At 38.7% G+C, this 14588-nt stretch overlaps 1 protein-coding gene across 1 annotated transcript in view; it reads right to left on the reverse strand.

Moving 5' to 3' along the window:
* Positions 1–3814: 3814 nt before the first annotated feature.
* Positions 3815–14588, reverse strand: part of GLRB (glycine receptor beta) — a 41177-nt gene continuing 30403 nt past the window's right edge. The window contains exons 8-9 of the mRNA XM_065736049.1: positions 13132–13424; positions 3815–4746 (exon numbers count right to left, since the gene is read on the reverse strand). Of these exons, the coding sequence (XP_065592121.1) occupies positions 4450–4746; positions 13132–13424 (590 nt within the window). The 3' untranslated portion in view covers positions 3815–4449. The remainder of the gene's footprint in view (positions 4747–13131; positions 13425–14588) is intronic.

Raw genomic sequence — 14588 nt, forward strand, 5'->3', positions numbered from 1 at the left:
GTCGTCCTTTATTCCAGAGCCTCCTATGGAAAAAGGTTTTGCATCTTTCTGACACCACAGATGAATTATTTTTTTAAAGCAAATTCTTGTGTTTCTATAAAAAGAAGGCAACCATATTATTACTACATCCTGCAAATGAAATTGTAGACACAGGTATGATTTAATCTCTCTGAACCTGAATTTTTTCCCTTTTTTTTTTCCTCAACTAATCCCATAATTAGTACACCAAAGCATCAAATAATGGTGTTCTATCATTCCCTTATCTGCTATACACCACATTTGTACTCATTTCAGCACTAAGTTATCTCTATAGCCTGACAAATCACTTGACATTGCATACACTCAGGGTGCACTCTCTGCAAATAAATAATGTATTGCTATCTATTCTATAAATATCTTCAGCACGAGTCATTCAGTAACTGCAATGCTAAGCTGCTTGAATTGAAGAAGAGACCAATGGTCTCAACTGTATTATAAAGTCTCCACATAAATTACCTAAATATTTATGGCAGATTTCTTAAGTAAATTATCTTCTCTCTCCAGGGTGAAGTATTTTAAAGTAAGTTAGGGTAACTAGTGTCAGTATTTCCTTCAAAACGCTGATACAAGCAGATCAATCTTTGTGGGTCACGCTCACTGCCACTGCCCCAAAAGGCAGCATTACTACGTTCTCTCCGATGAATAATGGAATGTTAAATCAGCTTTCTTTTTAGTTACAGCCTTCTGTTACCAAGACCAAATGGATCTGAAGACTGAGAAGAATGAAACCTGCTTGGCAGTGTTTCTAAGTGGTCAGACATAAAAATAAACTCATTTCTTCACTCCAAAGGTACGCAGCTCACAAGTACTATCTCAGACAGAATTAAAAGGAGACTGAAGAAAGAGGAGGTGCCCAAAATCACTGGCACAGCTGTTCTTACAACTGGGTATCAAGTACAAGTCTAACCAGCACCACCAAACAGTGTGGATTTCCATGTTTTGAGAATGAAGTAAATCACTTCAGGGAGTCCATCTCACACACTCAGCTGATAACCCATTCAGGTCACATCCTTATTGTGCAGCTTCAATCTGTGGATGAAGCACTGGATTAATTCATGTCTAAAGTAGGAATTCCTGCTAAAGCATTCTTAAAACCTAAAGTATAAAGATGCTTCCAAGGCCCTAACACTTTGAAGAGTGCTACCCCTCAATGCTTTATTACCAAAAAATACTCAGGTTTATGTTAAGAGTAGAACAGAAATCTCACCTACCAGTCAAGAGGAGAACTTAAAGCAAATGCCAGCTGAAACACAGATGGTGTCTCCATTAGAAACAGATTTTTGAATCATGCAGCTCGTTCACACACCATGACCAGATGATCCAGTTACTAATGTGTTCTTCATAAGCTTCACCTTTACTACTAATCAGATGTCTTATTTTCTACATTTTTCAAACCATATGGCGTGGCATGTTTCAGTAGCTGCCCACTGATTTTATGCCCATTCATTTTTAAAAATTGGCACTTTTTTCATAATATCAAGGAATATTTCATACCTTCTATACAGTTTGCACCTCGTTCTGGAAATAAGTCAACAGACAGAACTTTACAACTAGAGGGTGCTGGAGGACCACAATGTGATATGATATGCAAAACTCAATGACCTTTAGAGGAAAGAAGCAAAATAAATCAATTACTAATGTTCAGTAGGAGAAGTTAATACATTCTGAGCTAACTCAAAAACCACAGTATTATCTACGTAGGTAAAAGATATTATTACTTTATGGTTGATAATTTTTTTTTTTTTTAATTGCTATTAAACTTTGCTTCGGTCCTTAAGTCTTTGTGCTGTAATGAATGAAAGTCTTTATCTTGGTAGTACAAATTCCTTTTGCTTCCTTTTGTTTGAGTTGGAAAGCAATTACAGTGAATTATTGATTAAGTTTTTTTATGATAAAACACAAAACCCATCAAATAAGCAGGAAAGCAAGAAGGAACAAAGATTAATTTAACAATAAAATCTGTAATTGTGATTATACAGATAAAATGTGGACATTAATTACAGATAAATCATTTAATAATATTTCTAACAAGAAAATTATCTTCCAAAAGTCATATAATTTCCAATACATATAATTGTTTTCTTGCCTTCCAATGCTGTAAGAAAAAATACAAGTATGAGAATAAATTATGTCTATAAATATAGCACTCTGATGTATGTATAAAAGTTACCCCTCCCTTCCTTTCTCTCTTTGAGCTATCCTTATTGCTTTTTACATTCCCTAACAATTCTGTAAATACCTTTCACGGACAACAACGCTGAAACTTTGAACTAGACCTTAATGATAACAGATTTTCCCCCAGTTCAACACTGGTGAATTCAAGATTTCTCTTCCATAACTTTTCTCATTTCCCTTTCATTTCCTCTTTATCAGAAAGAAATCCAAAGGACAAACTCTGGCTGCCCAGCAAAGAAAATCCCCAGGGGAAAATAGCAAGGAAAGAGTGCAACCTTACTCTGAAAGAAGATCTCTTTTGCCCAAACATGAGTCACTAACTTCACACTCAGGAATGAAAGACACCTGAATGAAAGACAGTTTGCCTCACATTAGGCCAGTAATCACCAGTAACTTCAAAGATGGAAGGCCAACCAAGATTTTAGGCGGCAGCAGCATGAAATACAGCCACATAAAACCAGTACTGGGCTGCCATGAAGTGGCAGTGGTTAGAAAACCACGGTTAACATGTCCATCAGGTGCACACTGAAGCCAGCATGACCTAGTTCCCTCCTTTTACATTTCCACTTACAACCTTCTGGTTACACTGGCTCATCGTACATGCACAGTGCTCATGTGGCAGGCAGCAACACAAGAGTGATAGGAGAATACGCTGCCTTGCACTGACTCAACACATTCTATAATAGAACTGCAGCGTGACAAATGTGAATTTATCTGTTTTTTTTTTTTTTTACCTTACAGAACATTTTGGGTATTTAATTCAGTCCATTCCAATAATCTGTATTCTCTTTAATGATCTGCCAACCTATCAAGAACTGTCTTATTTCAATATTTTAACTACATTTTATGACCCAGTTTTACAAGTGGAAAGGGCTGATGATACAGTCCCTATGTGCTCTGAGGAAGCATACAATACCTGGACTCCGTTCATACAAGAAGCTTTCATTTGAATGTGTTTCACCTCATTACATGCCCTTAAAATGTCGTGTACCATGACACCAATGGAGACCAATAGGTCCTGACTCCTGCCCTACGCACCCTGCAGAATCCACTTTTTCTGGTTTTCTCTGGAAAAAGAAATGGAGAACAGCCCCTATTCAAACTGTTTCATGCACAGGATCTCATTTTCCAACAAGTAGCAGACAAATAAATGAGTTGGTGAGGGCAGCCATCAATTAACACGCAGGCATAACAATTCACAGTGCATTTAACAGACTCACAGCCTTAGCCTCCTTCTGCTAGCTAGATATAAGCTCTGATATATCCAAAAGGGAAACAGAAAATGTATAACTGAAGTTAAAATGGGATTTCAAGAGGCTAAACAAAGCAAAATGAGTAAAGACGTATCAGATTCAACGAAGAAATTACTAGTGACTTTTCACTGTAGGCTTGCAAGACACTACAGAAGATGAGCCAGAGGACAGACTAATGTAAAAATGTGTAACACAACCTGATACTCAACTGCCCCTTGTGGTGTTTCTCTAAAACTCTGGACACCTTCAGTCTAGAAAACAGTCTGACGTACCTAGCTTGTGCCTAAGGAAACAAGTCAAAACTGGGCACAATGCTTATTAGAATATTCTAATACACTTTTGAAGTGTGCTTGCTTGATGGATACAATTGTTTTGGTTTGCTTTTGTTTTAATCCTAAATAACCTGATTGTACACAAACTCAGCACTTCTCTGATCTTCATTTTTCCGCATAGACAAGATCAGCTTATTCAATCCTGCCTTCACTTACGACATCTAAATAACAGGATTCACAACTTAGCTTCTTCTTCAACAGTGCCATCTAAAATTATACAAGGACAAGATGTTTTTTTCTCTGAATGTCAGCAGAAAAGCTTTTAAATACTACATATACTAGAATACTGATTTTAATAATACTCAACGTGCACATCAGTTTCATTGTCAGAAACACTTTAAATCTCTGTACGTTACTAATAACTGAAGAGAGTTATTCAGCTTTATAATGTAGTACGCAGTATCTTTCATATATTCCTAAAGCAAGATGTATGCTGTACATTTATATACAACGTTGGTAGGAGCACAGACATTGCAGTGTCATGCTTTCATTCAAATTTCAGATGCCATATTTTCAGTACAATCGCATGGCATCAAAATGCAACATATTGCTTTGCAAATGCAAATAATTTCACACATTGGCCTTCATGACAGGGAAGGGATATGAAATGGGATATATTTTACAGATGAAGAAAATAAATAAAAGATTTATCATAAATAGATGGACCAATATATGACGTTGAAAAACAAGAAGCAGAAAGGAAACAGTGCTCTCGCATAAAGATCAATTCTCTTTGCTGCTGATGGAATGACAGGCTTGGGAGGAGGAGGCTTCTTGTTGTTCTTGGCTTGAGACTTTCCGAGCCCATTGTTGACTTCAATGGGCTTCCCATAACAGTCATAATTTGATAATTCAAAATCTCTCGGCAAGCTTCCAACAATGCTGAAATCGTTGGACCTCAGATCAGATTTCGAAGTGCAAACTTTTTTGCATCTGGTCTCACCAACCTATGAAATAAAGAGTGAGGGGAATCATGATCTACTCACCATACTTCATTACCTTAATGCAGCTGCTAGAGAACACTGCAAACAAACACACAGGAAATTACTTGTTGATAGGGACACATTACATCAGCCTAATTTGCTGAATGGTTGCATTATGAAGTACTTAAGGATCATCAGTCAATCACGTAAACTAATCCAAACATTCATAATTGTATAATTTTTCATGCACAAGGTGCATCATGCTGTGCAACCTGCTGTAGTTAGATGCCTTCAGCTTAAGATGACATAAAGGGAGAGAATATTTTTGGAAATAGATCCTGTGCTAATGAATCTGAAGGAAAGACACTATACAATACTTACATCTATTCTGACGTCTAGATGCTCAGAATTAACTCTAAAATTCAGGTTTTGATTAAAAAAATTATTAAATCTGTTCTGGTTCTACATACTAGCCACCTCAAGATTGTAAATCTCATCCTGGGGTGAAAACCTTCTAAAGTGAGAAGATACTTTCTTTGTATCTGCAGACACTGACGCTGCTCTAAAGAAGGTAACAAAGACGTGACAGCATTCCTGGTTCTTCCCATTGCTATCCTGGAGAACTGTGTAACTGGGGAATGTAAACTAACAGCTGAATGTACGTCTTTCCTACAGCTCCATCAGTGCTCTTGGGTTCAAACATTAATGTGCTAAGGGGCATCCACAGTTGAATCTCCCCATTCTACAAACCAGGCAATTCTATTGGCAATGAATATATGTTTAAAAAAGAAAAAAGTAAAAAAAAATAAAATAAATAAAGGAACCATAACATAACTGCATCACTAATAATTCCATTTGTTCATATAAATAATCTAAGAGTTGAAAAACATGCTGGTTCACCAATGAGGAGATATACTCGAGTGAGTGGCATTAAGATAACTCATGAAACTTCCTGGAAAACTTCTGTTTTTCTGCAGTCTGATGGTCTGGTATTTTTGTATATTTTTAGCTTCTCTATCACAGCTGACAAGTTATCCTCAATAATAAGAACCATGGTAGTCAACAAAGAGATCTAACTTTAACAAAAGTTTGGTTTTCACTCCCATTGCTGACTGATGACTGAGGTGGAGCAGAAGCAACGCAGAATTGCTTTGGCCAAGAGTGAACCTCCACAGGTTTTCCAGACTTACATTTATCAGGAAAATAGTCAATTTCAAAGGCAATACACTAAAACTGAGGTGCAGCTTTCATAACAAAAGCAAGATTATGGTTTATAAAAAAGCAAAGTAAGATTGTTTTGTTGTACGATCATGGAAAAGCTATTAGAGTAGTTGCTGAAACTGTTTCCCCGCCTTCAAAGAGCTGACATCCTGAAACTGTGTTCAGAATTGAAGTAAAAGGGGCAAACTGTCTTGTAAGGCAGTAACTGAGTCTTGTAAGACCACATTTATGTGACACTGTGACAGAGGGTGCTGGAGACAGGACTCAGTGATTTGAGAAGCTCCCCAAAGCCTTAAGTTTTGTGCAATCAAGCTATAAAGATGACCCTTGAGCAATTAAAGGGTCTTGCAGGATTGGGCCACAAGCTAATTCAAGAGTTGTGCTAATTCAAGAGCTGTAAGAATATTATTCCTTAATTACTTATTTATCACACGTCCTCATGGTCAAAACTGTTAAGATTTAAGAGGCTGTTATGAGAAACAGAATCACATATGAAATTAGAAACTTCCTTTCAGATTTGCAAAGTTAAATTCCATTCCTCATATTAGCAGAGATAGGTGGTAAAACTCAGTGACACTAATTGCCATCTCTGTGCTCTCATTACACAACATAGAAAATTCCTGTCCCACTCCAGTATCTAAGCAGTGTTCTGGTAGAGGCTTTTACACGTCAGTTCTCATTCGCTTGCAAGGAGAGGAGAGGGAATAGCTTCTAGGTCACCTCTTCCTCACGAGTGGAAGATTCTTCACAGCACTTTCACACAGAGCTCTGCTTAGTTTAGTACCAGCTGTATCACGGTGACACAATTCCTCTTTAAGAGCAACCTGGCCCCACTTTTTCTTTTCTAAGCATATGGTTCTATTATAAAAATAAATCTTTCATTTCCCTGGGTTTACAAAGTCAGTGTGATTCTATTTTCTATATTCAGTTGCTGCCTGGACATATTTATTAATTTCTTCCCACACATCTCTTCAGCTCTCCAATATTTCTGTTGTTTTCAACGAAATCCTCCACAGCTCACACCCACAGCCTCCCTTAAACTAAGTGAAATAATATATACTAAATTCACCTTAACTGCATTTTATTAACTCTATTTGTACTAGAAAGTCTAACGATTCTCATGACACCTACTAAAGATCACCTGGATTGTTTCTGTGGAAAATGATCCTAGGGGACTCAAATGTGGAGTATGAAAGACTTCATCAAAGACTTGTGAAGAAAGTAAAATGAAAGGCTTCCCACATCTGTTATAACCTTTCAACTTCATGCTGACACAGAATGCGGCCTTGGAAAGCATTTGCTATCGTTTTCCTTACCCTGCCCCAGCATGGTGACCTGTGCCTAGCCAGCAGGATGGCCCCACATCCACAGCACTGTGACTGCAAGCAACTGTGTGGGGAGAGGGGAGTAAGAGCCATATCCAAGATGGAGCCAGGAGCTGCTCTCCTCCTGCCAGTACATAGATGGAGAAGGGCAGGGAAAGGTGCCGGACTCCCTCTTGGGGCTCAGCCCAAATACATGTCCTGTTCCACAGTTCCTCCCAAGGCTGGGCCTCCTTACCTATATCTGGTAAGGCACACAGCACACCTGCCCTTTGATGCACAGCTCAGATATATCTAAAAAGGGCTCCCAGAAGCCAGAAGATCTATTGCAGTGATCCATTCTCACCTTCTCCAAAATTGAGGCTGATGGATGCTGCTCACAGCTGCAGTCTGTGGACCACTTACACGAGATTTTTCTTTAAAAATATTCAGAATGGAGATTTTTTTCTTCCGTGACCTTGTTCTCCACAACACGTGTGCCTTATTTCTAACCTGAGTTTATCTGGCTTCGATTTTCAGTCACGAAGCATGACTATACTTAGCTTGATTAACTGCTGGTACTTACAGACGGTAACAAATCTAACCTTAATTTTGTGTAATTCAGATGATGTAACCACGCTGACACACAAAGCCAAACGTTCTTCAGAGTTCCATTCCTCCATACAATTTTCTCTGCCAAACTAACGGATAGTCTTTCAAGAAATTATACCATTTGATTAAGTCTGTAAGCATGCAGATCACCTTTCATTCCACCAACCGTTTAAATGAATGAGCTAATAGGGACCTGAATTATGAATAATGTTAATCGTAATCAATAATTATGAGTAATTATTATTCAGCCCCCTGCTAGCTATTTACTTTTTTTCACTGACTGATGTCAGTCTTGTAATTATTCGCATTAAGCCACCTAGCCCTTAGAAGTACTGGCACAAAGTTAGCTTCTCACAGTCTTCTGGAACCCTCCCCATTTAAAAGCATTTATTAAAAACAAACAAACAACATTTATGCTGATAACATAAATGATATCATCATGCACTCACGGACCAGCTCTTTAAATAATCTTAGAGGAAACTTTAGCTGACATCCTTGTTTTAAAATGTCTGAGTTGAACAGCTACTCTTTAACATCCTCATTACCTACTGCTGATGGAAACTGGTTCATCATCTGATTGGGTGAACCCAGCTTTTTCCCAGACACAACTCAGAACATCTGATCAACACTTCTGTCTTGAATATTACAGCATCTCTGTCTAGTAGTGGACCAGTACTCTTGTTACTGTTTTCATATTGTTGATATACACATAAAATAACTTTCTATCGCTCTTTTGATCAATGTGGTCTTTGAACAACCTGCTCTAGTGGAGGTGCTCCTGCCTATAGCAGGGGGGTTGGACCTATGTGACCTTACAGGTCCCTTCCAGCCCAAACTTTTCTATAACTTTATGATTCAGTTATGCTGACCATATGTCTCTTTTATTATATGTCTTTGGGATGTACTTTTTTTTTGTTGTTACATCTTTTTCTTACCTACTCCCAACATTTACTGGATTTCAAGTTACACTTGTTGCTATCAGCTTCTCCTCTTACCACCAAGAAGAAAAATGCTTATAGTTGAGAGTTAGTTTTCAGTCATTGGGAGTCTGTTTTCAATTGCTTTCTTCACTTTTGTTTATAACGAGTGTATTTTTCCCCTTCTTCTATAGGTGTTTTGAACATTCTTAGATAGCTCACCAGCATCATTCATACTTTTTATTCAAATTCTTCCAGCTAGGTGAGAAAAAATGATTTTCAAATGTTCAAAATCTGTCCTTTCACAGCACAAAAATACTAGAACTCAACTAAATTTGTTCTGTGCAAACAAGACTCTTCCATTCCAGACCAAGGAGTAGCTGCAACAAACTTAACCTTTCTTACACATGTAGACCATGCTCCTTTTTTGCTTTTAACATAATGATAGATTTAGATCACCAGTAAAGTGATGACTGTTTAGCATTAGACTGAGCCTGTTCTGTGGTGCTGTCAGCAGGAACTTGCTATGGCAATCCAATTATTGTATTACCTTCAGGTTCTCATTACCCCACCAACAGAAAAGTATTGCACAACCTAGCTGAGGTTGGAAGAGACCTCTGGAGATTTACCTATGTCCAAGCCCCCCTGCTCAAACTAGGGTCAACTAGAGCAGATTGCTCAGGGCCTTTTTGCAGTCATGTTCTGAATTATCTCTAAGGATAGACACATGACTCACTAGAGCAGAAAGTACCTACCCTGTACCTGAAATGCTGTCAGCAACTATTAAAATAGACTGTAGCCTGTCGTTTTCCATACAAGATAAAATGCAAACTGGGTCTGTGGTAGTTCTACGGGAAAAATCTGAGTCTGGAGTATTACTTGAAGGGAAAACTCAGAACACGTAGATCAGGTCACCACAGGTCACCACCGATGGTCCAGCATGTGATAAATGAGTGAGAGACGAACAAGACGCATATCAGGTTTCAGAGCCCAGAGGCAGCTCAGACAAGATAAGGCAAGCAATAGCAGCACTTCTCTTAAAAAATAACTAGGTTTAGAGCTATTACTACCACTTGCACAGACCTATTCATCACCTGCCAGAGCCGTTCTTTTCGCAAATGTTCACTTCAGTCATCAGTGCATTATCTGTGGGGGACAGCTTCGAGAAATGGGCCGGATGAAAACGTGACTTTTCAAGTGGAAAGGTGTTGTTAGAGTTAACTATGCAGTCGCTCCTTGTAATCATGCCACCAGTGAAAGAAAAAAGAAACTGATTCATCTTCCAAACATTTCCCTTTTTGCTTGTTTTTCTCATTGTATGATGTTACATTGCTAGGAAACAAACTCCTACTGAGGATTCCCAGTAAAAAACCACTGCCAGCAGTTACCACCAGGTTGCATAATTTTCTCCTCTGCTTACAACTGCAGCTATGTACAGCCTCTGTGAACCAAGAGCCAAACAGCTCTCATGTCTTCTAGCCTGTAAAAGCAAAGCCTTTACAGCTAATAGCAAAAGCAGCAGAACAGCTTACACTGAATTTTCTACTTTTTTCCTACAGTTTCAGGGTGATCTTGCCAGAATATACCCACTGACTCTACTCACACAGACACTGATAAACATTGCACTGATCTTCAAAGGGCTCTTGCTGGGTAGGAGTCATGAGTCACAAAGCATGGACTCTGCAGCTTGCTGTATGCTTGCAACACACAGCTTTACCTCAGCCAGTACACAGGACGTGGTAGAGAGGAGAATAAGCAACGCATCCATAGATGGCTTTCTCCTTCTGTGGCTGACTCTCAAATTGTCAGCACTGTTTTTATCCTGCCATCTTCTCTATTGCTGCTGGTGACCATCAGTCATTATCACTGACTCTCCTGACATGACACAGTGACAGAAGTGGTTTCAGCTGGGAATTTCCAGGGGGATATTACCAGGCTCTGTTACAAGAGACCTCCTCACCTTCTATTACAAGGCTTCAAAATTTTAGGACATAGATCAAAATTTCCAGCAATTAAAAAAGTATTTATTTTTAAGCCTGATCTTTGTTCTTTTTTATTTTTATTTTTTAATAATAATGTGAAACATGGGCACATCTTGAAGTGAAATAAAGGAATTTCTTTTTTTAAACTCGATTCCCCTCTAACAACTTCTGGTCACGTAATAGCACCTCTTTGTTAATATCTCATAATAATGAAGTGCTTCCTTTGGGCTGGAGAAGCATTTATAAACGTGATTATTCATGCTTTCTGTTTTTTTCCCCACTAGGAGTCTTGTGTTTCCAGGTCTTTCCTGTTGGCTTTATCATTAAGCCTCACTTAAGTTCAAACTCAGCTATAGTGAAATTTACAGCCATGCCCTCCCTCACTTTTTCCTTATTATCATCTCAGTTTCATGACTTGGTGTATTCAGATTTCTGTATGCATCTTCTAAGGAAAGAACTAGAACATCCTCAAACATTTCTGCTCTTTCCAGGTAATTATCACAGTATGTGTTCTCTCCTCACACACAATCCTGATGAGAAACAGCTCCTGACGTTCTATGAAAGCACTCTGGCTTTCATATTCTTTATGCCTCTCAATATACAGTCTTTTCCATTACCTGTTTCTTTAATATTTCCCTCCCATGCATATTTGCCATATGACAAATGCATTCTTTACTCCATCACTGCTAGTTCTGTATGGGAGCCAGCCAAATGTTGTGGGGCAGGCCTGGTTTTGGATTAAGTGTCAGAGCTACTGAAAGATTTAGACCTAGTCTGATTTAGAAGAGCGGCACTGGCTTCCAGTGGTAAGAACTGTCAAAGCACTCCTAAGTGGTAGCTAGGTCAGCGAGGGAGCTTTCAGCTGAGCATATTTATAGTACTCAAATATATAGGATATAGTGCATCTGGAGGTGCACATATGGGCTTAAAGTCATGTTTAGCTGTATATTTAAATGTATAATTTGTTTAAAAGATGCTAAGTATCCTAGAGATGCTCAAAATCTCTAAAAGTAATTCTCCTTATTTATAACATTCAAAGATAGACTTAGTGATCCAAACGCTTAACTTTGAGAAATCTGTCAAATCTTATGGAAATAAAACACACTGCTTTAGGGTAAGTGTTTCAGTTACAGGGTGAACGCTCTATACATGGTTCTGAGCCATTTATCATAACTGGGCTTCTTCCTCAAAGCTTAGAAATAAACCGTGCACTCACACCTACCTTCTTGAAAAAAAAATAAATAAATAAGGTTAAAGTATGACAGGATAGCACAGATGACAAAAGTCATCATTTTATACTCCTGGATAGGACAAGCTCCCATGCCGCTTGCTGCTGGGGAATTACTAGTGACTTGAGTCAAAGCAGACACAGGATAGCACTAAGCTGAACCTGGTTGCCTGCCAAAACAGTTCCCAGGAGGCTCTATCAGATGAGAATCATGGTAAGTCAAGTGCACTGCTCTGTGCTATCAGCAGCTCCTCTGAACTGGGGGTAGGGAGTCACGAGGCAATGCCAGCTTTACACTAGGGCTGGGTTTCTGCCATCCTGGCATGAACTAGTTGCTCCTTAAAGATGTTTTAAAGTTACACTGTATAAGTACTGATATTGTCAGTTGGATCTGGTCAAATGGCTTTCTTTTATACATCTAAATTGTCAAGCTATTGAAAACTGTAAGATGTATTTATATTCCATATATTGTATAATATAGTGCATTTTCTCCTGTAGGGATGAGGATAGATGGCCAGGAATGTCTGATAAGTCTTGGGTTATATGGAAAACTTTGGCCTAAGCTAAGAAGCACAACTCATCTTTATTCACAGAATGAGCTCCGATCGATTTACCCATACTCCATCCAGCAACACAAGAAATGCAGGAACTGTTTGACAGACAAACAGACCTGTCTTTTATTTACAGATACCAAGATTCTGAACCCTGGGCTGCAGAGATTCTTTACATGCAATGCAGTGCAGCTGTGGCTGTTCCAAGAAAAGCAATGAGCCGGGTGTTATTTGAGTATGCTCTCAACAAATACTGGCTGAAAGTCTTGTCCTCTGAATAGTTACAGTTTGACAGCTGCTATTTATTATAAAAAGATAAAGAGCAACTGTAAATCTGCTTGCTTCTTTATTTACCTAAAGCTCAGCAACAAGGATGGTACTAAGATATTAAAAATAAATTTTTAATTTAGTACATCTGACTCTGAATCATTAGGGACCAATTGCCTAGATGGCTATCCATTAATTACCAGCATGTTCTTAGCATCTTGGTCACCTCTAAGGTTAAGTATTGTACAAAACCATTACAGCAGTGTATTTCTGGAACTACACTGATACAGGATAATGCTGATTTTGCATACACAGCTTGACAGCTCTTACCTGTAAAGTGCTGATGTGGACAGGAGTCCCTGTGCCGTTCACAGTATTCTTTTTGGCAGCGTTTCCACCCTTTCCTTCAGCTTGTTCTGCCTTGGCAATCTTGGCTTTTTCGGCTTCAATTCTCTTTGGGTTGTTTAGCATTACCTGAACCACTGCATACTCCACCAGCGATGCAAACCCAAAGAGAAGGCAAACAATCAGCCAGACATCTAAGGCCTTCACATAAGACACTTTGGGAAGTTCAGCAGCAAGAGTAGTACATTCAGATGCCAAGCTGAGCACTGAGAAAATACCTACAGAAGGAAATATATACTATTAATTAAAGCAAACTTAGCCTTACCAACACCTGCTGCACTCGTCTTCTGAAACAGACAACACTGAACGATGAGTTGTAACAGCAAATGGGACTTGACAAAGTGGTAGGTATATTTTGCAACAGGTACATGCCTGCAGTGAATGAACAAGGCAAACTGAATACTTAGGTAGGACATTGTTAGTGATGAATTATTAATAATGAGCATCTTCATTTTATAAACGGAGAAACAACCGAAGCTAAACTGGTTGCTGCAGTTTTCCTGCTACAACAATCACCATACAATGGGAAATGGGTTTTTCAGACTTAACTTAGAGCGTGCATCTAACCCAGGGAAGATGGAAGAGAAATATATGGGATCTACATCAAAAGATTCCAAGTCTTTTAAATTAGATTTGAAGAATCACTGCTGTCCCAGAAATCTGCACTGTGCTACAGCAGGAGCCATCCTCTGAATGACCCATCCACAAGTGCAATATTTAAACCTGACAGGGAACCGTTTTTAAAGTGCACCTTAAAAAGACTGTGTTCACAACTCACTGTGAAGATGAAAACACTGAGTCAACAAAAGGTCTATGAACACACCTGTTTGAGCTTCCAGTAACCAGAGGAAGCTTTCTAGATAACGGGCTTTTGAGGAAGCCCTTATCGTAATGAAAAAGTACATCTGCAAAGGCTACTGAAAGGTCATGCACTGTAGAGCTTGGTTTCAACAAGCACTGCTTCTTACAAAGCTTCCAAACACTACCATTAACACAGGACACAAGAGAAAAAAAAAATCAAAGTGTGATCTCTCAGATTCCCCCACAGGCACCCAGAATATGGGAACGGTAGCTCCATTTGGGAAAAAAAAGAGTTTAAAAGAGGTTGTTGTCACATGTAGGAAACTTATCTCCACCCAGATCAGAATTTTCCACTTTGTTTTTCTGAATGCTAATGATAAAAATCATCTTCAGTTATGAGTGGGGGCAGCTTCATGAAACAACTGATGCTCAAATGCAGATGTTCAGTTAGCCTTAATGATGTTTCTAACGAGGGTCACAAGCGCTATCCAAAGCATTATAAAAATTAATTTACAGATCACTTTCTTTAGATCCATTTAGAGTAAGTGAAGGTGTAAGATCACTAATAAAGCTGAGAATAT

The sequence above is a fragment of the Cyrtonyx montezumae genome, unplaced genomic scaffold (assembly GCF_038088225.1).
Source record: "Cyrtonyx montezumae isolate F1298 unplaced genomic scaffold, pur_monq_1.0 scaffold_2, whole genome shotgun sequence".
Taxonomy (NCBI): Eukaryota; Metazoa; Chordata; class Aves; order Galliformes; family Odontophoridae; genus Cyrtonyx; species Cyrtonyx montezumae.